The sequence below is a fragment of the Barbus barbus genome, assembly GCF_936440315.1.
Source record: "Barbus barbus genome assembly, chromosome: 24".
Classification (NCBI taxonomy): domain Eukaryota; kingdom Metazoa; phylum Chordata; class Actinopteri; order Cypriniformes; family Cyprinidae; genus Barbus; species Barbus barbus.
The window spans coordinates 12,709,338-12,731,872 of record NC_136752.1 but is presented as its reverse complement, the minus strand read 5'-3'; the positions used below and the strand labels follow the sequence as shown (position 1 = coordinate 12,731,872).

Sequence of the window (22,535 nt, the reverse complement as noted above, 5' to 3'; positions counted from 1 at the left end):
AACATCTGAGTGCTTGACATCTACCAAGTGTGTTTAGTAGTCACAACCTGCTTTCCCTACAGTGGCTATCATTACAGAAAAGTTCAGGGTTGGTAAGATTTTTTAGCAATGTTTTTGAAAGGAGAATCTTTTGCTCACCAAGTCTGCATTTATTTGATTAAAAATATGGTAAAAACAGTAATAGTAAAATATTACAATTTAAAATGACTTGTATTTGAATATATTTCTAAATAGAACTTATTTCTGTAATGCAACGCTGAACTTTCAGCATCATTACTCCAGTCTTCAGTGTCACATGATTCTTCAGAAATCATTCTAATATGCTGATTTGGTGCTCAAAAAACATTAACAGCTGTGCTGCTTAATACTATTGTGGAAGTACTGACCCCAGACTTTTGAACAGCCTTCAATATTAAATGTGTCTAAACCAACTAGACAGACACATGGAACTCACAGGCAAATCTTTAATAGTTGCAAAAATACAAGGAGAATTTGTGTGCATTTATGCTGTATAATCTAAGAAACTCATGCATACAAACAACAGCAACAATTCATCAATAGAGCTGGTGAGAAAAGACTAAAATAAGAGGCTTTGAGCAGAGCGCTAACCCAGGCCTAAAGCTGAAGAAAAGGCCAAAGGAGTTGAAAGGCATGCGTCTGACAAAAAGAAGCTGAGCAATATGTGAAGAGGCAACTGAAGCTTTTTGGTTTCATCTTTAAATGGCATCAATATCAATGTCCTCCTCCTCATGGTCTGACTTCTCAGGTTTTGTCTTCTCCATTTTCAACTCACGGGCAGAGGAAGAATATACCACCTAGAGAAGAGGAAGATAAGAGTAAATCCTGTGCTTTCTTAATGTTTATCAAGTAACTAACTACTAGGATCTTATGAATCTAAAAATCCTGGTTATGAAAAGTGATGTAATGTGGCTTTTTTTTTTTTTTTTTACCTCAACATTGTCATCGTCACCATCTTCCTCGCTGCCCTCACTCTCCTCCTCTGCCTCCTTGAGCCATTTAACAAAGGGCTCTGCCTTGGCATGAATCTCTTTCGCCAACTCTTTGGAGACATACTTCTTAGACACCTGTAGCAGAAACATCACAAACAGGCTTGAACTCCAGAACACTTGACTATTCAAGTGTGCTTGCTGCCATCAGACCCTGGGCTCTCCAGCACCATGCAGGTCACAGATGTTACCATATTACAACCACCTCAGACACTGGCTAAAGTGACAAGGATTGCCTAGCAACAGGTAACTGACCGCATCATCCTTTCATCTATGTTATTTCAGAGAGCTGCCAGAGATCAGAACTGGATCTATGCATCTAAACTACTTTTATCTGAGCCACGTTCAACTCTGAGCTACATCGTTTCATCTGAGATTCTAGAAGGTCAAGTCTAGAGGCTGTGTGTTGGCAGGTTACCTTTTCAGCCCATGCGAGTATGACATCTTCCTCCAGCAGATCCGCGTCATACAGGTCTTTGAGTATAATGGGGACTCTGGGTAAGAGCTGAGTCTGATACAGCTTCACCAGGCACTCAAAGCCACCCAGAAGATATTTCTGAGCTTTCTTATTGTTGTGGCAGAACTGTGGACAGAAATGTAAACCTCTTACACTTACTATAGTGCAATAAGCCAATATGACAGTGTTATTTGTAAAAGCAGCAACAAAAGGAATAAGGTTTGTACGCATGGGAAGTCTTTGCTGTTGTAGTGCAGGTTTCCCATTCAGGGGTTTCTCAATTACAGTTGAACCACTGATGTCACATGGACTATTTTAACGACTATCCTTACTAACTTTCTGGCCCTTTGAATATGTCAGCTGCGTTGCAGTCTATGCAGGGTCAGAAAGCTCTCGGATTTCATCAAATATATCTTAATTTGTGTTCCAAAGATAAACGAAGGTCTAACGGGTTTGGAACGACGAATTAATGACAGTTTTCATTTTTGAGAGAGCTAACCCTTTAAATTGTGAGTGCTGAATGACTAAAAAAAAAGTAATGTGAGCTCGTTGGTCAAAGAGTGGGAACCTTGAAAAACAATTCAGCCTTTAAAACTTTGCTTCAAATATTTTTGTAAACATTTGGGATCCTTGGAATCAAAAGTTGAGAAGCACTGTTTTAAATGTTAAAAATGTTACCAGATATGAGGACGTACCCTGAGGAAGTGACGCTTGTACTTCTTGATCTCTTCACGGATGTTCTCATCAAAGAGCAGCTCGCTCAGGATCAGAGGACCCATGGCCTTCACATCCAGCCTTTCAGCCTCAGCCAAGATCTCTTTATCTGCCGAGTCAATCGCTCCACTGTCTCTCTTTTCCTGAAGGGCAGAAACAAAGAATGGAGCTGAATGAAGAAAGTGTCTATATATAGAGAGCAATTTTCAGTACAATTTTAAGACAAACACCTTCACAAAGTTGTAAAATATGTTGACCCTCTCCTCCAGGGATTTCTCCAAGTCATCAGTGAGCGTGAGACCCTTGGCGTGCTCACTGATCTCCTCCATCCTGCGACGCTGGGCCTCTTCTGTGGTCTCCTCAGCCCAGTCTTCATCGTCATCCCCATCCTGTCATAAGATCGCATTCAACACCAGTATTTCTCATCTCTTACGCTGGCAAGTGGTTTTTTCAGGAGATGATCTCAAAGCAGCACTTACCACAGCTTCAGGGGCATCTATGTCATTATGGTTTCCAGCCTCTCCACCACTTGAGCCATTCTCTTTGTCCTTCTTTCGGTTCTTCTTTTCCTTTTTTTTCACAGATCCACTGTCATTCTCTGCACCAACAGGACAGGAGAGAGGAAATTAACAAGAGCAATAGAGTTTAGTTCATGAACATCAAATCAGCATGGCATAGGTCATTAGATCAGAGTTTTTGACTACCATTACAGTAGATACGTACTGCTTTCAAGCACATACTAAATCCAAAATAGATTAGGGTTATCCAAATACCCAGGCCTTCCTTCAGTTTTATTTGAAAGTAAAGGTTTGTGGAACATTAAAGGACAATATGAAAGTAAAGATAATCAAGCGTTTACCATTGGGGATTCAAAATATCAATTCACGGTCTCTCTAAAGTCTGTATTTACCTGGTGGATTCTTGAGAATGAAAGTGCAGAGTTTGTGTCTGGTGTCCAACATGCCTCGATAACCACAAGCCTTGCAGGAGTTTCCAATGGTCTGCTTCTTGTGATTAATGTGCTACAATGAGGAGAATATTTGACTTTATTAAACTATATTGACAAACAAGCTGTGGGACAATAAATCCAGCAACAAATCTGTGAAGCAAATTGCTCACAATTGCTTCCTGTACTTAAAAAAAAAAACTTGCAGAAATTTTATGAAAAAAAAAAAAAAAAAGTGTATGCTTTATAGACCTGTGTGTCATGTCTTATTTATAACCTTACAGAAGAGGATATAAGGCCGACTGCAGCATGAAACAGAAACCAGGCCAGCTGAGACCATGCAAAAATCTCAGCAAGTCCTCAGTACTGCACTGCAGAGGAAAATCAGCAGGAGCAAAAGAACATTGCTCTATATATATATATATATATATATATATATATATATAAAGTTCTAGTAAGTTACACACCTAAGATTTGTCATCTTCAAAACAAGAAATTAATGAAACAAGAAATTTGTCCCTCCACTGAAAGTCCACGCTCTAACATACTTGCGTGACACACATAATAGATACTGTGTGCTCTTTGAATGAATGTTTTATGGGTTTGGAATGAGTAAATAATTACAGAACTTTAATTTTAATAGTGAACATCCCATTATGATGTAACCCCTCCTTGCCATAGGTTGATTGGTTTTGGCAACTGAAAACAAGAGACAATGTAACAATGAGAAACCGAAGGTGGCTTGTATACAGTTAGTGACACAGCTAATTTCCTCTGTACACCCACAAAACAATCTTAACACATGGAAGCTACATGCGTGAGCCCATAGAGACCTGCATACTCAGCAACATGCATTCAAACATAAAGGGCACTCAGTTCAACAGGGCATCCAGTTCAACATCAACCAGAATGCACCTGTTCATCAATAGTCTCACTTCAACCATGAACCTTCTATGCATGTCTAAATGGAAATATTTACCAAATCAGTTTCAGGATTGTCACACTCAGGACACAGCACAAACTTGCGAATGAATCCATCTAGCATGTCTTGCAGTTTGTTTGCCTCATGAGATCCATTGACGATGTAGCGGTCATTCTTGGAATCAAACTGGGTTTGGGCTCCCAACTCACAACCAAAGAATTTGGTGGGATCTAAACAGAGGTTACAGTATAATGTCAAATGAAGAAGAAAAAAAAAATCCATATTTAAGGAAATTAAAGTGAAATAGCTTTTTAAAACAATGCTCACATGTCGGAGGCCTATTCAGAGCCTTGGCAACATCAACCATGTTGACTATGACGGTCTTAATTCCATTCCCCTTGCCTTCCACCTGTGAAAAACAAACATGGTTTAGTTTGCATCTAATTATTACATATATAGTTGGATAATGGTCAAATTTCATCACAATAACCTTTGCAAAGGTAATAAAGATAAGGGGAATAATTATTTATTTTTATATAATATATATATATATATATATATATATATATATATAATTTTTTTTTATATATAATATAGAGTGTATATCTTAATTTATATTTATTATTAAGAAACATCAACCATTTATTTAATCTACATCAATATTTAAATATCAACCCTGGCCATACAAGTTTAAAACCCACCTTAGCAAGGAGACGGGGCATTTTATAGCGGTAGAACTGGTCTGACACGCTGCGATTGACATTAATGGACATTTTGGCTTCCCGTATGGTTTATCAGCAAGACGAGAAGATCTTGAATTGGCAATTATTAGTATCTTCTGTTTGAAGAGGAGGGGATGACATAAACGACTGCAAGTGTACTTTGTCTCTGACATGAAAAGGGTACGGCCACTGAGGCTCCAAGCTCCGAGCTCGTTGACTAAGTTCCCCCCAAACAGGTTCCGGCAGCTGCACTATAGCACTGCAAAAAGAACATGAGAATGAGGATTAAGAGCAGAAAACAACAAGGATCACAGTTTAGCATTACCACCACTGTGGTATCAGCCACAGCAGACATCTAAATTGAGGTGTGCCCACTCTCTATAAGCCTGGCTAGTTATCTACTTTGACCACCAGTCATGGTGATACTGGGGTCTGCATGTCATGTCTGTTTGCATACAACTCAATACTGAAATAAATTGTTGTTAAGGATAGAAAAAATATGGCATAGTCAAACCCAGACATTCTGGTGCAGTATTTATTTGCATGCTGATGGGATGAAACCCCAAACAGGCCTGTGTTGAGCAACCCCATGCTGCAGAGTGCGTCACACCATAGGAAGACGCCATTTTATTCGGTGCAGAACGCAACACATTATTGATGCGAACACCAAGATCTGGTTAAACAAACCAACTATCGCGAGAGTACACGCGCAGTCACGAGAGAGAAAATACACTAGAAATATCAGAAATCAACGTACCTTTCCCATCCGTAGCTCCTGTCGTCCAGGTACTCACCGTTTTCGCAAAACAAAGACATAAACACACCGCTGGTCGCCCTGAGAAGAGGTGAACTACTGGTTAGAGTTGGTTTAGTTTAGTTTAGCTAGTTAGGGGTCGGCACGGCGGTGCCTGCCTGGGTTACACCTGGCGGAGCAGAGTGATAAACCCTGGAGAGAAAACTCACGACGCCCTCAACACAGGGACCTGAAATAAAACAGCATTCATGAGCAATACTTTACAAACAGCAACATAATGATGCTGTTGATGTGACCCAACACGACGTATAACGTTAAGAGCTAGCGTTAGTCAGCTAACATATGGCAGCATTACCAGAAACCTAACACGTAGTATCTCCTCAAGCCATTGTGCGAATATATTTATCAAATGTGACTAAAACAGAATAATTCATTTTCCAGAAGAAGATGTTTCCAGATGTTTTCGCGAAGTTTTACTCACCACTCGCACGCTTCTGCTCGTATGCTAAACCACAATGAGTACATGACCTCGTGACTTCCGATCTTAACTCGGCTACACGCTAGCCCCGCCCCCATGCCCTAAACGGATGTTTTGATTGGCTTGCGACTCAATAGATTATATTTTATTTGTCAAATTTTGCTATCAATCATATTGGATACCCCGATTTACTTGCTGATTGGGAAAGATCTTTTTTGTGGTAAATAATTTTTTTTTATTTATTATTAACAAGAACAAGTTACATGTATATAACAAACATTATACATTATATAAACAATTATACATTAAAGGGACTTATACTAATACAAATTTATATAAAACTATTAAAGCGTTTACAAACTTTCACCGTTTTAATTGCCTTTTGTTTCATAGAAAATCGTATAGTATCAATATTTCCTTCCTAAAAAAAAAATAATTCTGGAGAACTTACATTTGTGAATATGAAATTTTGCATGTAAAAGAATAAGATTTATTATGTAAACGTGATTGTGCTTTTCTCTGCTATTCTCCAAGATACCAAATAATACATATTTCCAAAACAAAATGACTGTCAATATTTTGTAGAATAAAATCACTGACATTTTGCATCAACATCAACCCCTACATTTTTCATGAATATATTTATTTCCTTTTTTTATGTGATGTTAGTCTGTTTTTACTGATATTTCATAAGCCAACTGCCTATTTTGTTCGTTTGCAATAATGGTGCAAATATGGGGAAAATTTCCTGATGGGGTCATTCCTGTTAGGGTATGCATTACATTATGATATCCCCATCATATTTGGCTTGATATATTGGATAAATCGCAGTTTTATAAAAATGGAAGTCACTAGTTAGTTTTCTTTTGTCAAGATATCACAATTATGTGATATTTCTACATAGGGGTTCACTGTAAAAAATGAATCATGGGTCTTGTAATTTCCATTAAAAAAATTAAGGTGATACTTAAAAATAGTGTGTATATTTCATTAAAGAAATTGTGATTCAGTGTTGTGTAGAAAATATTGAGGACGTTTTACTAATAAAACCAAGAGATGTGTATTCCTCATTTATTTTTAAAGAAATCTTACGCAGTTTTGAGGCTTGAATTGAGGAACTGATTAAACTAAATAAAAAATAAATAAGGAAAGAAGGAGAATTAGCTCAATTTTGCGGTTTTATTTTAGAGGTGATTGTTAGTTCTCAGCATGCTTTGCATATAGCTGGATGGAAAGTAAATTTTGAAATTACATGCTATTTTATGTGTTTTTGAGTGAAGAGAAACATCTATAAATGTTTAATGTTCAGTTATGTTTGACATTTGAGAAGGTTTCTGTTACATTGAAGTTTCCATTGCACAGTGCAATAGTTACCATTGAGCAGAAGAGTAGAGCTTATGGTTATGGATACTACTCCTATAATGAATTAAGCCTTGTTCAGTGAGCAGTAGCTTTGCTAGTGCTAGTGCAGTGCTTTCCAGTATTTATCAGGTATGTTCCTACATGAGCTGTTTGGCTGTATAGTCTTTTAAATGTACAAAATAACTCAAAGTCAAATACAAACAGGCCTCACTCAAAATCACACACTCTTAGAAGAAAAGGTTCAAAAATGAACCTTTTGAGGTTCCTGGAGATTGCAACTCTGGGGGAACCTTAAAGGTTCATTTTTGAAACTTTTTGAAAAGGTTCTAATTGGAACTTTCACTTAAAGGTGCATTATTGACTCTCATGGGTTCCTTTTTTAAATGTTTTGTAGATAGCAATAACATTATTATTGTTATTGTTATTATACATTACTAATCCAATTTCACTATATAGACAGAACACCATAATTGTCCATAAACTGTTTAATACATAAATATGTATTGCAAACAAACCAACAAACACATGAATAAACAATCAACATCATGCATTTATATACATATGTATTCATTTAATAAAAAAACTAGCCATTGTGGGTGGCATATTGGTTTTGGCATTATGATACATTAAACAGTTTTCAGTGAAACATATTCAGTGTTGAAGATGAAGTGTAGAGCGGTGTTCACATTGTCTACTTCACAGACCTCCTCCTCCCCTTCCATCATTATTTCTAAAAGAGACTCTGCATCCACATCAACACAGCACAGGGTTGGGTGTATGTGGTTCCTAAAGAGAAAATAATCTTGCTGATGAAACCTTACACAACACATAGATATGCTTCACATTTGAATGAGTGTTACAGAATATAGTGGAATATTAGACATAGTGGTGTTCCTCAGTAATATAAACATGTGCTCAACCTGATCATGTCTAAAAGGTGTTTGATTCATTTAAAATAATTCACTTTTGTCAGTTGTCATGTTCTGAGTTAAATATTCTGAGATTTGAAGGTTGAATGTGGAATGGGGGAATTTTAAAGGATAGGCCTACAGCTGTAAAATATGAAGATAGCTATTGAATAAAGTTTATTTTTAGGGGTAAGAATTTCACCCTCTCAATTTAACACAGAATAGCTTCTTGTTCATTTATGAACATAAAACTGAACTTTGATTTTTAATTTGTGTTCTAAGAATTGACAAAAACATGGTGCCCTAAAGGTTATTGTGCAATTTAGAGATATGTGAGGTGGTCATGGGGCACAGACGAGAAACACTGTATCAACTCAAGGCCTAAACATTTTGGTTAAACTGATGGAGGCCACAACTACATCTGATATCACAATTATAAGAGTAAATTCATTAAAACGGAGTATGTGAATTAGTAATTTACTAATGTAAATGGTGTTCTAACTGTACTCAGTCTAGTCTTTACAGTACATCTTAGAAAAGGTTAATGAAAGAACCTTTAATATGCTTCTAATATGAACCTTTTACAACAACAAAGGTTCTAAAAATAACTGCCAAACCAGTGGATCATTATAGAACCTTTAAGTTCAACTTTGAACCTTTTTGATAGCTAGAAGTTCATGTTTGCACTTTAAAGTTCTTTTTTGAACTCTAAAGTTTCAATCTCTTCTAAGAGTGCAGAATTTTGAGAATCAACTTAAAATAAATGAGCACGTCACTAATTATATTAAATTCATTGTGTCATAGATTAATTAATTTAGGAGATTTTACATGATTTTTTCAGGTAGATTCCATTAAAATAAATTCGTAAGAACTACTAAAAAATATAAAGTGTAATATTGTTACAATATATATTTTTTTAAGTAAATAGCCCGTTCCATTTTTTACAGTGTTGTAAAATGACTGTGCTTTGGCTTGAATATGTTGCCATCTTTTTACCATTTTTGCCAACTTTTAATAAAAAATATTCTTTCCATTATTCATGTTTTTGTTATCTTTTTCATAATTTTAGCATGAAACGGATATAACTAGGCTATATAAACAAACAGATGCTATGCAAATTATCCACCTTATGTTTGTTTTAAAATGTACCTCTCCTTTTACATATTTGCTTTTGGAAGCATCACAATTTCCACATATAGCCTGGGACAGTGGATGACGCACAGAGTGAATTCTCTGGATGGGTTTACAAACCACTGGAACAAAAGATTCCTGGCTGAGCACATCGTGATGTGGGCCAGTGGAGAGGAATGGTACGGGTTCACTGGATTACCTGTGGCATTTTCAGGGTTCAGCGGGTTTACTGATGTAAACTACAGTGACAAAATCCTTTTATCTTTACTGTACAAAGGAAAATATCCTATAACATTACAGGAAACAAACTGATTTTCAGCAAGTAAATAAAGGTTTATAATATTGTGTGTTTTACAGCAACAAAACAGGCTAATATAGCTTAAGAGAACATTGCAACTCAGTCCACTGGTTCTGAAGTGAAAACATAAATGTGATCCCTCTTTTTGGTGAATTAAGGTGAATGGGCCTTTTGTTTACAGTAATTTCTGCATTATAGATGCTTTTATCCAGCATATACATATAAGCATTACACACTTACCAGTACAAGCATTCACTATCAATTAAACGATTGGCATTAGCGCCATGCCTTAGTTGGAACTTGAAATACAGGAATGGGACAGTCCACTCAAAAAATGAAAATCCTGTCATTATTTACGCACCCTTATGTTGAAAGTTCAAACAAGATTTTCTCTCTTGTGTGGAAGACAAATCAAGAAATTGAAGAATGTTGAAAACTAAACCGTTTTGGTTCCTATTGACTTCCATGACTTCCAAGTGGCCGTATAATGGTGTTAAAAGGAAAAACAAACTGTTTGGTTATCAACATTCTTCCAAATTTGCACGTTATATCATCCACGCGAAGCTTGAGACGCACGAACATGTAAATGTTCATGTCACCTCTTGTTACGTTCCCAGTTAGTCTACGGTTAGGGGAACAAGTAACAGAATAAAAAGGTGATGTTTGAAGGCAGCAAGGTTCAATTCCCAACCCCGGTGCTTTAACAAATGCAAACAATCAACTCAATATCAAGAAACAAGTTCTTTTTTTTTTTAAGTTATGGGAGGATGTTGAAGCTTCAAGAGGGGGCAAGGCCAAAATAACAAACATAAAACCTCTAACTATTAGGGAGAAACTAACTAAGCTAAAACAAAGAAAAGAAAACAAATACAATAACAATACACTAACTCCCTAACTAGCAAGAAAATCAAGATATAAGGAAAATGGCACCCACCTCTCTACTAACATATTCCCCATAAATGAACAAACTTCATAAACAATAACAAAAGAAAATGCAAACAGATAATAACTTCCAAACCAAACTTCTTGTCGTAGGTCTCAGTCACCACGAGAGTGTTAACACAATAACACTACAAAGAAATCAATCAACAAAATATTAAACAAAACAACTAATAAAGCTTGTTGGGTTGAGAATAGAAGCCTCACGACACCGCCTCCACACACACCCTGCACAGTGCATCTTAAATCCTCACAGTTTCCCTCCTCCTGCAATCACATCAGATCACCAATCATTGGAATCAGGTGGCAGCCATTACCTCCTGCTTATGGGAAGTAAAGGGAGAGAGGGAGAGAGAGAGAGAGAGAAAAAGGGGGAGAAACAAAACAAAATACATCCTTGGACGTAACACCTCTGTAGAAAGATTCAAGTTCATCTCGGCTACTTTTCCTTTTTGGAAAAAGACACGCTGTGAGGAATAAGCCTTGAATTGTGATGCCGACGCTGTTTAATCCAGCGGTTGATCTCATCCTGATGAGCCATTTTTTTTTTTTTTACTTTATTAGTGTTACTGTGACATAAACGTATACACATTCACTTGTTGAACTTTTTCCAAACTATAATGCCAGACTAAAATATGTTGAGTGCAACATTTTGAAATATGATAGGTTACATAAGTAACTAATCAAATTACATAAATTTAAAATGTAACTCCTTACTTTACTGCATTACCAGGAAAAGTAATTAGATTACAGTAACGCGTTACTGTGTAACCACATTGACTTTTTCTTTCTTTAATAGCATTAAAAATTAAATCGTGAAAATAAGACACAACTCTTATTCCTTTACTCAATTCTGTTTATGATTTATTTGCACATTCTCCAGTGAATATTTGCTCCACCTCAGCCAAAACAGGTGGAGAACATCTGTGGATGTTCTTTAGGTCTTATTACAGATTTCCCAATTGGATTGAAGTCAGGGCTCTGGTGGAGGTGTTGCAGAATATAAACCTATGCTATTCATAGTTTTTCCCTCGTGTGCTTATCCCTGCTGATGAAATGAATGTTGCCCCTGATTACAGATCTCTGGATGGCTGAAATAGGGGATTTGCATGCATTTTGTTCTCATGTTGCTCTCCTGCTAAAAAGCAACCCCAGCTTCATGCATGACAATAGTGATGTTGTCACCTTTTGCTGTTTTATTCACATTGGCCTTGTTTCTCATTCCTCAGTGTAGTAGGTCAGCCTGATATTAGCAGTGCCTGGGATGTGCCGTATGTTTTTCCCTGCATTACTGACACCAATCTGAGCTGTTGTTTTTAGTTGTGAAACACCAGGAGGTTACATTATAATATGTAATGGGCAAATGAAAGAAGGAATGCTTTTAAAGTTGTTTTATGAGATAGAATCAGTGGGGATTAATACTTTCTGTATAATGTGTACATCATAGTCAAGGTCAAAGGTGGATACAGTAGTTTGGTTCTAAATTAAAGCTGCAGTCCGTAAGTTTTGCCTCTTTGTCACCATCTCTGTTTGAAAACCTGCAATTGCAGCTGTTAGCAGAATTAATTTTATTGCATGGGTTGTGCTGCAGCACAGATGAATCTAGTGTGTGGCAGTCAGTCACCGCACCGGTGAGGATATTTACTGTACTTTACAATCACAGATTCTAGCCTACGTCTAGGAATATATGACCCAAATAAGAATTTTCAAGTATATTGTCATCTGAACAAGTAAGTAACAAGTCTGCCACTATCTTTTGACTGAGGAAAAAAGCATTACCATAAATCGCGCCACCAATGGTGATTTAAGCTAAAGCTCGGTTAGCTCATATGACACCAAACCGTGCAAATTATTATTATTGTTATACTTCATTCTCAAATTATTATCTCAAATTAATATAATGTTAACAACATCAGCATTGCGTGACTGAGTAGGCTATAGTGTGTATTAGCGTGTAGATTTCAATTTCTGTAGCGTCTAATTGTCATACCATTCGAATTTCAAATCAAGAAATTCTTTTAACCCAAAAAGCAAACTATGCTTCCTTCGAACTGGTTGTTTTAAAATACAAATCTTGTGTAATCCCAGGCTATCTGTAATCAGAAGCACATTTAAATCTGGAATATAATTTAGTTTCATTCACATGTTTCATAAACACAATCCTTTCTGGATTACAATCCGCTATCAGAATTATTCTAGCTGCTGTGAGAAAAGGCTATAAATGATCCGGGATCCTCACATGCCATAGCCTAGTAGCCGGGCCAACTTCTTTATGTTTACAGAGGCGAGGTAATGACGCAGCAGCCTGCTCCAATTTCCCGCGAAAACCTACCCTTACCACTCAAATTAGAAAACATTATTATAAGCTAACTGTTGTGAATCGGGCTAAAGTAAGGCGATAGTTTTGAACACTGGCTGGGTATGTACTTGCTCAAATATTGATTTTGGGTCATTTTTAACCAAAAAAAGTGACAGACTGCAGCTTTGTTTTACACATTAAGAAATACAATTTTTGTAAAAAGACTTAATGGTGTGCACCCACATTAGATGAAGATACTGATAGTAGTTTTCGTATTTGCATAGAAATTTTGTATTTCTCCATGACTTAACCCAATGTCTGAGAAAATCCTCACACTCATTGACTGCCGCCTTTTTAGGTACGCTAGTAGCGTAGTGTCGTTTGGTGCACCTATTATGTTGGATGACAGCCTCCATTAAAAACCAAGAAAAAGGAGATTTGCAGTTTGGTATAAGAAAAGAATCAGTATTTGTACGGTCTAAGAAGCTGATGGGAAGCCAGTAGACAGAAAGACTGAGAAAGACAAAAAAACACGCCTAAACATCGGTACGGCAAACACAAAGTGGAAAGATGGAGAAAATCCTGAGTAGTGATGCCCAGTTTGCTTCATTTTTTGTCAGACAGGTAAGGGAATTATGTAGACTCCTCTCTAAAACACACTAGTGTCAGTGCCATTTACATAAAACTCAAAAGACAATCATGCTGGACGCACTGTTTAATGCTAACCTGGAAATTAGCAGCTTGTCAAATGGACTGCAGGTGGCAGTATAACATGTGCTGAATTAAGATGATCTGGCTACAACACTCAGTGAACACTTCACCCCCTCACTGTGACGGAAACCCCCCCAAAAGACCAGAAAAAGGTTAGAGCCCACTCTGAATGAAGGCTATTTTATATCCAGCTGGCATCGAAACTAGTTCTGGGTATTTCCACAAGCCTTTCCAGGAAATAATTTTATGCAGATCAGTTAAGCACAATGTCAAGGGAAAAAGGCACTAACTATATTAAAAAGTGAAAGGATTTTTATTCATTCTACTCAGGCATTTCCATGTAGCATAAAAACTGGATTATTTGCCATGCTTTACATTGTTTTAACATTATTTATTTCTTGTATAACTATAAATGCTTGTCATGCAACAGCACAAAATACACTGCAGTCAAAAGTCTGGGTGAGTTTAAGTTTCTCATGATCTTAAAAACAAAAATTTTTAAATTAGCTATACAGACAAATACACATTGTTCCTAGCTATAATCATACCTAGAAAAAGCAGCAAACAAGTGCCCAGCATATATCAGAAACCCTTCAACAATACTATAAAGGCAGCCACTTTAAATATAAAATATAAGATAAGTTTAAGGTACAATATAAAATAATATTGAATAATAATATTGTTTAAAATTGTTTTAAGAATAGACAGTATATGCTTTTTTGATCACTGTATTTCCCATTTGCAATTGCATTGCAATTCCCCATTCTTCCATTTGTGTTATTTCACATTTTTAATGAATTCGTTATTATTATTATAAAATATGTAGCAATAGTAATTAGTATGCGTGTCCAGACTTTTGACTGTACTGTATATTTTATCATTTCAAAAAGTCAGCTTTTGTTTCTGTCTCAATGCCACAAAATATGAAGTGGTGGCACTAAATCCAGTCAACAGCACGGACTCCACGCTCACACTTCCCCACTATAATTAAACAAAGATTCCTTTCAGTGAGACAGTCAGTGTTGAGGGAGGCCCTGTTGAGTCACAGTAAACAGGCGAGACAGTGTTGTTTAGAAAAACAGAAGTGGAAGAATGTAATCAAGGCTGATGACATTAGTAATGAAGGGCTGATGGGGACAGTGAGGATGAGATAACACTGACTCATTACATATCACAACTTATCAAGCACAGCCACTGAGATGATGTATTGCCATAATACATGACTGATACATCAGAGAAAGAAGGTTTTGTTTAGGTCTTTTATTTAGATCTATTTTTATCATACAATAGTTCTCAGTTTGACACCCTGCTGTGAATGAAAGAGTCATTAGCTTCACATTATGTATTTATACATTATGTATACAGTTGCATCTCAAAAAATTAGAATATCGTGAAAAAGTTCATTTTTTCTTGTAACTTATTTCAAAAAGTGAAACTTTCATATATTTTAGATTCATTACATGTAAAGTAAAACATTTCAAAAGTTTTTTTGTTTTTTTACTTTGATGATTAGAGTTAAAGTTTCAGCTCATGAAAGTCAAAAATCCAGTATCTCAAAATATTAGAATATTTCTAAAGATCAATCAAAAAAAGGATTTGCAAAACAGAAAAGTTATTTAAAGTATGTTCATTTATGCACTCAATACTTGGTCGGGTCTCCTTTAGCACAGATTCCAGCATCAGTGAGGAATGGCATGGAAGCGATCAGCCTGTGGCACTGCTGAGGCACTATTGAGCCTTCAGCTCGTCTGGATTGTTGGATCGACTGTTTCTCATCTTTCTCTTGAAAATATCCCATAGATTCCATATGGGGTTCAGGTCAGGCATGTTGGCTGGCCAATCAAGCACAGTAATATCATGGTCAGCAAAGCACTTGGAAGTGGTTTTGGCACTGTGGGCAGGTGCTAAAGTCCTGCTGGAAAAGGAAATCAGCACCCCAAATCCTCACTGACTTCGGAAGCTTCACACTGGACTTCAAGCAGCTTGGATTCTGTGCCTCTCCAGTCTTCTTCCAGACTCCAGACCTTGATTTCCAAATGAAAAGCAAAATTGACTTTTATCTGAAAAGAGGGCTTTGGACCACTGAGCAACAGTCCAGTTCTTTTTCTCCTTAGCCCAGGTAAGATGCTTCTGAAGATGTTTCTGTTTCAGAAGTGTCTTGGTAGCGCTTTTCCTGAAGATGTCTGAGCGTGGTGACTCGTGATGCACTGACTCCAGTCCACTCCTTGTGAAGCTTTCCCAAGTGTTTGAATTGGCTTTGATTGACAGTATTCTCAAGCTTGTGGTCATCCCTGTTGCTTGTGCACATTTTCCTACCCAATTTCTTCCTTCCAGTAAACTCTGCATTTAATTTGCTGTAATACAGCACTCCTTGAACAGCCACCCCTTTCAGTAATGACCTTCTGTGACTTACCCTCTTTGTGGAGGGTGTCAATGATTGTCTTCTGGACCATTGCCAAGTCAGCAGTGCTCCCCATTATTGTGGTTTCAAAGAACAAGAGATACCCAGAATTTATACTTTATGAATGGTCATTTATTGAAACTCAAATGTAAATATTCTAATATTTTGGGATATTGAATAAATGAATTTGCAACTCTCACTGGCCAAGACAGCTAGTAGGTGCAGGGCCCCGCCGCTATATAAAATGCTGTTTTAGCGGCATAAACTCAGAATCTTCCTCTTTCACACATCATACTGAAGACAGCTGTGGAGAAGACACAAGAAGACGGATTTCCCTCTTGGCGTTCCAGCATGTCCAACATCTGCACACTGTGTTCGGGACCCATCGAGGCCCCGGACACTCAAAAGTTCTGCATCCTGTGCCTGGGTCTCACCCATGTGGAGGTGTGGTGGCTTCTGCCAGTGCCATGAGGAATCATTCTCAGAGTCTTGGGGTTTTGATGCCAGAATTTAGATTTTATTATCAGAGACAATAAAACCGAGGGACCCTGCAGTGAATCTCCTGAATCTATGTTCGTTCCCTCTTAAATACAGTTTTTTCCCCTAAGGCATGTTCTATACATTTCCTATACCGTTATTGCTTAACAGCCTCCATCTGTCTATACATTTCCTATACTGTTATTGCTTCTCCATCTGTTTCCTAGAGCAGACAATAGGTCCCACTTTATGTTACGTTAAAGGAAGAGACCTTATCATGTCAAAATAGGATGTGCAGCTTTACACCATACGTCTGCATATTCCATTCTTCTGCAGGCCTCTACAAACGCAGGCAGATACAATTTTATAATAGTAGAATGACTTGATACATAAATGGCTATATTCACATTACTGCCTTATACTGCCTTGTTATTTTTCTAATTATTTCAAATTCATTCTCAACAATTTACTAATTCATTTATCTTTTTGTTTTATAAACTGAGTTCCACTATATCACTACATAATTTCCTGGGCCTATCTTGCTCAGTAGCATAGGCATTTTGACCTTGGAAGCACTCAACCCACTTTATGTTAACAGTCAGAAAGATAATATTTCATACTTTTGACGCAGAATCAGCTCCATCATGATATGCTGAAAAGAAAGTTAGATATGGGGTGGACAGAGCAAGCTTGCGTTGCCTTCCCATGTTATGCGCTGCGCAAGTGTGGCATTGTTTTTCTTTCTGCCACAACAATAATGACCTAGGTACCGACCAGGAAACTTAACCAAATTCATCCATGGTCATTATTTTACTGGGCATAATTTACTGGGCCCACATATTAGAATCTGCATACAGCTGTTTTGGCAAAATAATTGATTTGCCTCAGTGTCTCGTCAGACACCTTCATTCACTCCACAACACCATCATTCACACTCTTTCACACCCCCCTTATTGGCCAAAAACATGTTTTTTCTTGAGATTTCATCTAATTGTGAACTGAATGATTTTAGCTGTGGGATGCCACGTATACTGAATAGGATAAAACAAACTCTTTTCGTTACACTCTACTGAGCGTAGACCTGATAGCATTCCACATAGTTTCTGAACGTCAAATGCATCTGGACAACATCAGTCACCATAAAGTTTAATTTAACACCGCAGTATAAACCTCTTTTTTTCTTTTTTAACAAAAATCTAATAGATTAATTTGTTTAGAATAATTGTCTGCTTTGTGCAATTGAGAGAGCCAATTTTAATTTCTCAAATGTCACTTGTTTGTGTAATTTAAAGTTTAGTCACATATGTTTTGTTATTGCTCATGAGCTACTTTGAAAAGAGGATTGGAGATCTCTGTATAATCTAGGATCCATGGCCATCAACATTTCTATCTTGTTACTCCCAGCGATGATAGCACTTATGATTTCATGATTTTGGATCTCTGGAGTAAATTTTTTTATTGTTATTTTATTCAATCTAGCCCTAGAAAATTACCATTAAACAAAATGGAGTGACCAGTATTTTTTATTTTAGAAGCAATATTGTTTTTGTTGTTTTTATTTGACAGTTTGTCTACACTTTTTGATGCTTTTTTTATTTTATTATTAATTTGTAAAGCTCAGCTGTTTTCAATAATTAAGTTGAACATTTCCCCTTAGTTGGTTAATGAGATAGCCCTCACTATGCCAAATCCAGCTCCATTTTTATCTGATTTGCGAGTCAAGCACCCACTTCTGTCTGTCAAAATTCCTTTTTCTTTCAGACATAAGACTGGACTGGTACCTACTGAAAAGCAGATTGAGAATGTTAGTTAAAACACAGAATTCAGAGAACTGCTGGGAGACCCATGAATAATCAAAATTAATACAACTAATAAAATAATTAACAAAATTTGAAGCAGTCTCTATAGTGATCAAATAAATATGCAGCACCTGTGCACACAAAGGGAAGGGATGGAAGTGCTTCTGGTTAGAACATCAGTCTGTTGAAGCCGTTTAGCTGTTGCATTGGGTCGTCAGTCAGTGATGGCATTCAAAGGTCTAATGTTGTGGTGTATGGTCTCCGTTGTTTCTCTGCCTCTCCTCATCCTGCCAGTTTTGCATTTCAGGATGTTCTCATTACTCTTAGGAAAAGTCTCAAGTGAAAGATTCACATTTTCCTGTTTTAAGTCAGCCTTTCTCCATGTTGACGTGTGCCCTCCTCTTTCAGGAAGGGAGTTGACAATCCATCAGCCCCTCACTCTTCTTCTTTCTGCAGCTGAGTCTTTGCCGCATTGTTAGATAGACTCCAGTTCTTTGCTTCCCTTTGTCAAGGCTCTGTTCCAGAAGTCATCTGAAATTTTTAACACTCAGAGACTGCATTAATCAAATTGAACCTTTATAAACTCTGACTAAATTGTGTCTGAGCAATCAGCTCTTTATCTAATTTTCACTTTGCAACCATCTCTTTCAATGGTTCCTTAATAAAAAGGTTAAATAAAAATAAATAAATAAAATAAATGAAAAAGGTAATTTGGTTAAAAACAGCAGTTCCCTTATTCTATTTTAGTCAAGCAAGTTCTTTATTGCAGAAAAACAGCAAGCAGTTTTTTCTTTGCAAACTGCAGAAAGCAACTACCTTTATTATCTAAGTATAATACAATAAAACAAAAAAATCCTTCATTTTACAACAACATGACATGCGTATGGTAAAACTAAAGACTTCAATCATAATTTTTCTTTTATAATTGCATACATGGTTCAGAATAATCTAGTAATGGTGAATGAATTTTCCCAACCAACATAAAATAATTCCTTTTTATCTTATTTTGTTATTTAACTCACTCTTCCCTAGCATAACACCAGCCGCGCCCATCTCCGCTGCCTGACCACACTCACGTGATGGTCCAGGAGGGGTGCACACCTCTGGTCCAACAGATACAGAGCTTATTTCCTCATACAGCCACAAGCAATCACACAGACACATACATTAAAATAGATTATATTACCCTCTTCCTGAGAGACCTGATCTGCACATTCCATTCTTCTGCAGGCCTCTACAAACGCAGGCAGAAACAATTTTATAATAGTAGAATGACTTGATACATAAATGGCTATATTCACATTGATTACACTTGATTAATTTGTATTTTGATTAATAAAACTCTTCGACAGAGGCAACACTCAACGGGTCAGGCTGCCCGCTCTGCGAGGAGTTCTCAGTGCGGGTGCTTAGGGCCCAGAGAAGCGTCGCCCTCTGTGATTTCCCTCGGCAATGTCCCACCGCCACCAGTGAGCCGCTGGTGGGGCGACAGCCTCACGTGGGCGACCGCGCAGAAGGTGCGATTCACCCTCCCAGCTCCCCAGCGCCCCCCGCTCCCTGGTGTGCTTCGCGGAAGAGAGTCTTCGGCCAGCCCCTGGTGCTTCGGAGATTATCTCGTTCGGTGCGGAGGGGGATGACGACGATCTTGACGTGGGAGTCCACTGACGAACCGGCTAAGAGCAAGCTGGATTCGTGGTTCCTTCACTCAGGCCGCCGCGCCAAGGAAGCGAGCCCCTTTCCTCCCCGACCTACACAACAAGGCGTGGGCTGTGCCCCAATCGGCTTGCACTCACGCTGGCGGGTCGAAGATTTTCATCAAAGTCGACAGAGCAGAAGCCCGAGGATATACGCGCCAAGGATATTATAGTTTTGAATTTTTTAATTAGTTTTTATTTTAATATCATTTTCAAATTTCCTATAATTTCAGTTTAGTTCTAGTTTCATTAATGGTTTTGTTAGTTTTAGTTTAGTTTTTATTTTGTGAACACATTTCTATTTAGGTTTTATATATTTTAGTTTCAGTTTTAGTTTTAGTAATTATAGTTTAACAGAGTTAATGGAACACTTCCAGTGTAGACCAAACCAAGACATTTAATTTTAGCAAAGTTGAATGTTTGCAGTTTACAGTTAACTCTTGTGCAAACCTCTAAATAATGAAAATAAAATAATTCTTTACAATTCAACAAAAAACAAAAAAATCCAACTTATATGTATACAATTTCGCAATTATACAGATTCGCCCCGGAGATTGGTTTATCTCGGTGGACCTGAAGGATGCGTATTTTCATATCCAGATCGCCCCTCGTCATAGGCGCTTTCTGAGATTTGCGTTCTAAGGCACGGTGCATCAATTCATGGTGATGCCGTTCGGGCTAGCACTGGAGCCACGTACTTTTACGAAATGTGTGGATGCGGCGCTTTCCCCTCTGAGAGCGAGCGGGATACGCATATTAAATTATTTGGACGATTGGCTGGTGTTGGCCCATTCGGAGGATGTGCTCAACAGCCATAAACACGCTCTATTACTTCACCTAGAGAGCCTAGGTCTCTGTGTGAACAAACAAAAAAGCGTGTTACGCCCCACCCAGTCAATTATCTATCTGGGGGTGCAGTTGGACTCGATCTCAATGAGAGTGCGCCTGAGTCAGGAGTGCATACGAGATTTAATGTCCGCTCTGAATGCATTCAGATTGGACCGTCCCGTGGCACTGAAGGAACATCAGAGGCTATTGGGGCAGATGGCGGTGGCCGCGATGGTTTGTCACCTCGGGCTGCTGTATATGCGCCCCCTCCAGATATGGCTGAAAGCACAGATGCCGAGGAGGACGTGGAAAACGGGCCATGTCCGCGTTGTGGTCACTCGCAGGTGCCTAAATGTGCTGAAATCCTGGCGGAACACCGACCTGTACCAATGCGGTGCCCAGATGGGTTTGGTCACGCGACGGAAAGTGGTCACGACGGACGCGTCGATGACGGGCTGGGTGGCTCATTGCGACAGCGTACCGGCCTCGGGCTATTGGATGGAGTCGGAGAGAACGTGGCACATAAATCGCCTCGAGCTGAGGGCAGTATTCTGAGCTCTTTGGAGTTTCATCACGCAAGTCTGGGGGCATCAAGTGTTGATTCACATGGACAACATGTCAGTGGTATCATACATAAATTGCCAGGGTGGAGTACACTCGGGAGCCCTTTCACGCCTTTTGCTGTGGGCCGATCACCATCTGCTCTCCATTCGAGCAGCGCACGTTCCGGGCTGCCTGAACAGCAGCGCGGATATGCTATTCAGGGACAGGATTCCTCACAGAGAATAGAGACTGAACCCCAGGACAGTGAGGATGATATGGGAATGGTTCGGAAAAGCAGAGGTGGATTTGTTCGTGACGGAGGAGAACACTCATTGCCCTCTGTTCTTCTCTCTGGGCAGGGACAGGCGCAGCCTGTCTCCAAACAGCGGCTATCACACTGGGTGGTTGAAGCTATTGTCTTGGCATATTCCAGCCGGGGAATGGAATGTCCTATTGGTGTCAGAGCCCATTTGACAAGGGCGGTTGCCTCCTCGTGGGCGTGGACTAAGAGCATTTCGATCAAAGATATTTGTATGGCGGCTGGATGGACTTCGCAGAATACCTTCACCAGATTTTACAATTTGGACGTGTGGTCATTAGCCTTACAGGTCTTGTCAGTGAGTACGACCCATGGCTCTACCTGCAACCACTAACCGTTTGACTGTGTGGTGGTTTCGACTAGATCGTATAGAGGATCAGGGGCGGAGCCATCATCATGTTAAGACTGTGGCACCTCGGATGTGGCCGCTCTCTAAGTATATATATTGTTTCAAGTATTGTGCCTGGCCTTGCCGTACACATGTTGGTTACACTGTTACATTACATGCTTGTATGTATGCTTCGTTTTTACTATAATGCTTTGGCCTTTGTAGGGCGATGGCGCTACATCGCTCTCTCATTAGGCTTGCCATCGGACATGGTTTCTGAGTAACCTGATTGGATCCCTAAGCGGGAACCTATATCCAATCCTCTCGAGACATGTCGCAGGGGCGTTACGATTGGTGGGGGATTGTTTTTAGTGTTTGCTAAGAACTGTTCACGTGAGCTCCGCCGAGGCTGAGCCTTTTTACTTTGCTGCTTCCACGGCGTTGTTCTATACAGTCCCCAAGGCGTTTATGCCATGTCGAGAGACCGCTCTCGAGAGG

At 38.5% G+C, this 22,535-nt stretch overlaps 1 protein-coding gene across 3 annotated transcripts; it reads right to left on the bottom strand.

The window, feature by feature from the left end:
• Positions 1 to 450: 450 nt before the first annotated feature.
• Positions 451 to 6,068, bottom strand: LOC306844351 (eukaryotic translation initiation factor 5-like). Of its 3 annotated transcripts, none has more exons than XM_079376408.1 (12): positions 6,004 to 6,068; positions 5,526 to 5,751; positions 4,748 to 5,027; positions 4,374 to 4,455; positions 4,104 to 4,276; positions 3,089 to 3,200; positions 2,658 to 2,776; positions 2,409 to 2,567; positions 2,160 to 2,321; positions 1,426 to 1,590; positions 951 to 1,085; positions 451 to 815 (listed from the first exon to the last, which is right to left on the bottom strand). In XM_079376408.1, exons 3-12 carry the CDS (start codon positions 4,817 to 4,819, stop codon positions 717 to 719), a joined length of 1,278 nt encoding a protein of 425 aa, XP_079232534.1. In that variant the 5' UTR covers positions 4,820 to 5,027; positions 5,526 to 5,751; positions 6,004 to 6,068; the 3' UTR covers positions 451 to 716. The 3 variants fall into 3 exon arrangements, with proteins under 3 accessions (XP_079232534.1, XP_079232535.1, XP_079232536.1); XM_079376409.1 differs by having other exon boundaries at positions 4,748 to 5,154; positions 5,229 to 5,751; positions 6,004 to 6,066; XM_079376410.1 differs by having other exon boundaries at positions 5,878 to 6,012.
• Between the last annotated feature and the right edge of the window lie 16,467 nt (positions 6,069 to 22,535).

Excerpts from the sequence above, each read along its gene's own strand:
- LOC306844351 (XM_079376408.1), bottom strand. The coding sequence starts at position 4,819 with ATGTCCATTAATGTCAATCGCAGCGTGTCAGACCAGTTCTACCGCTAT. Across the intron at positions 4,456-4,747 it reads TGCCCCGTCTCCTTGCTAAG|GTGGAAGGCAAGGGGAATGG; the intron begins GTGGGTTTTAAA and ends TGTTTTTCACAG. Across the intron at positions 2,322-2,408 it reads TATTTTACAACTTTGTGAAG|GAAAAGAGAGACAGTGGAGC; the intron begins GTGTTTGTCTTA and ends TCTGCCCTTCAG.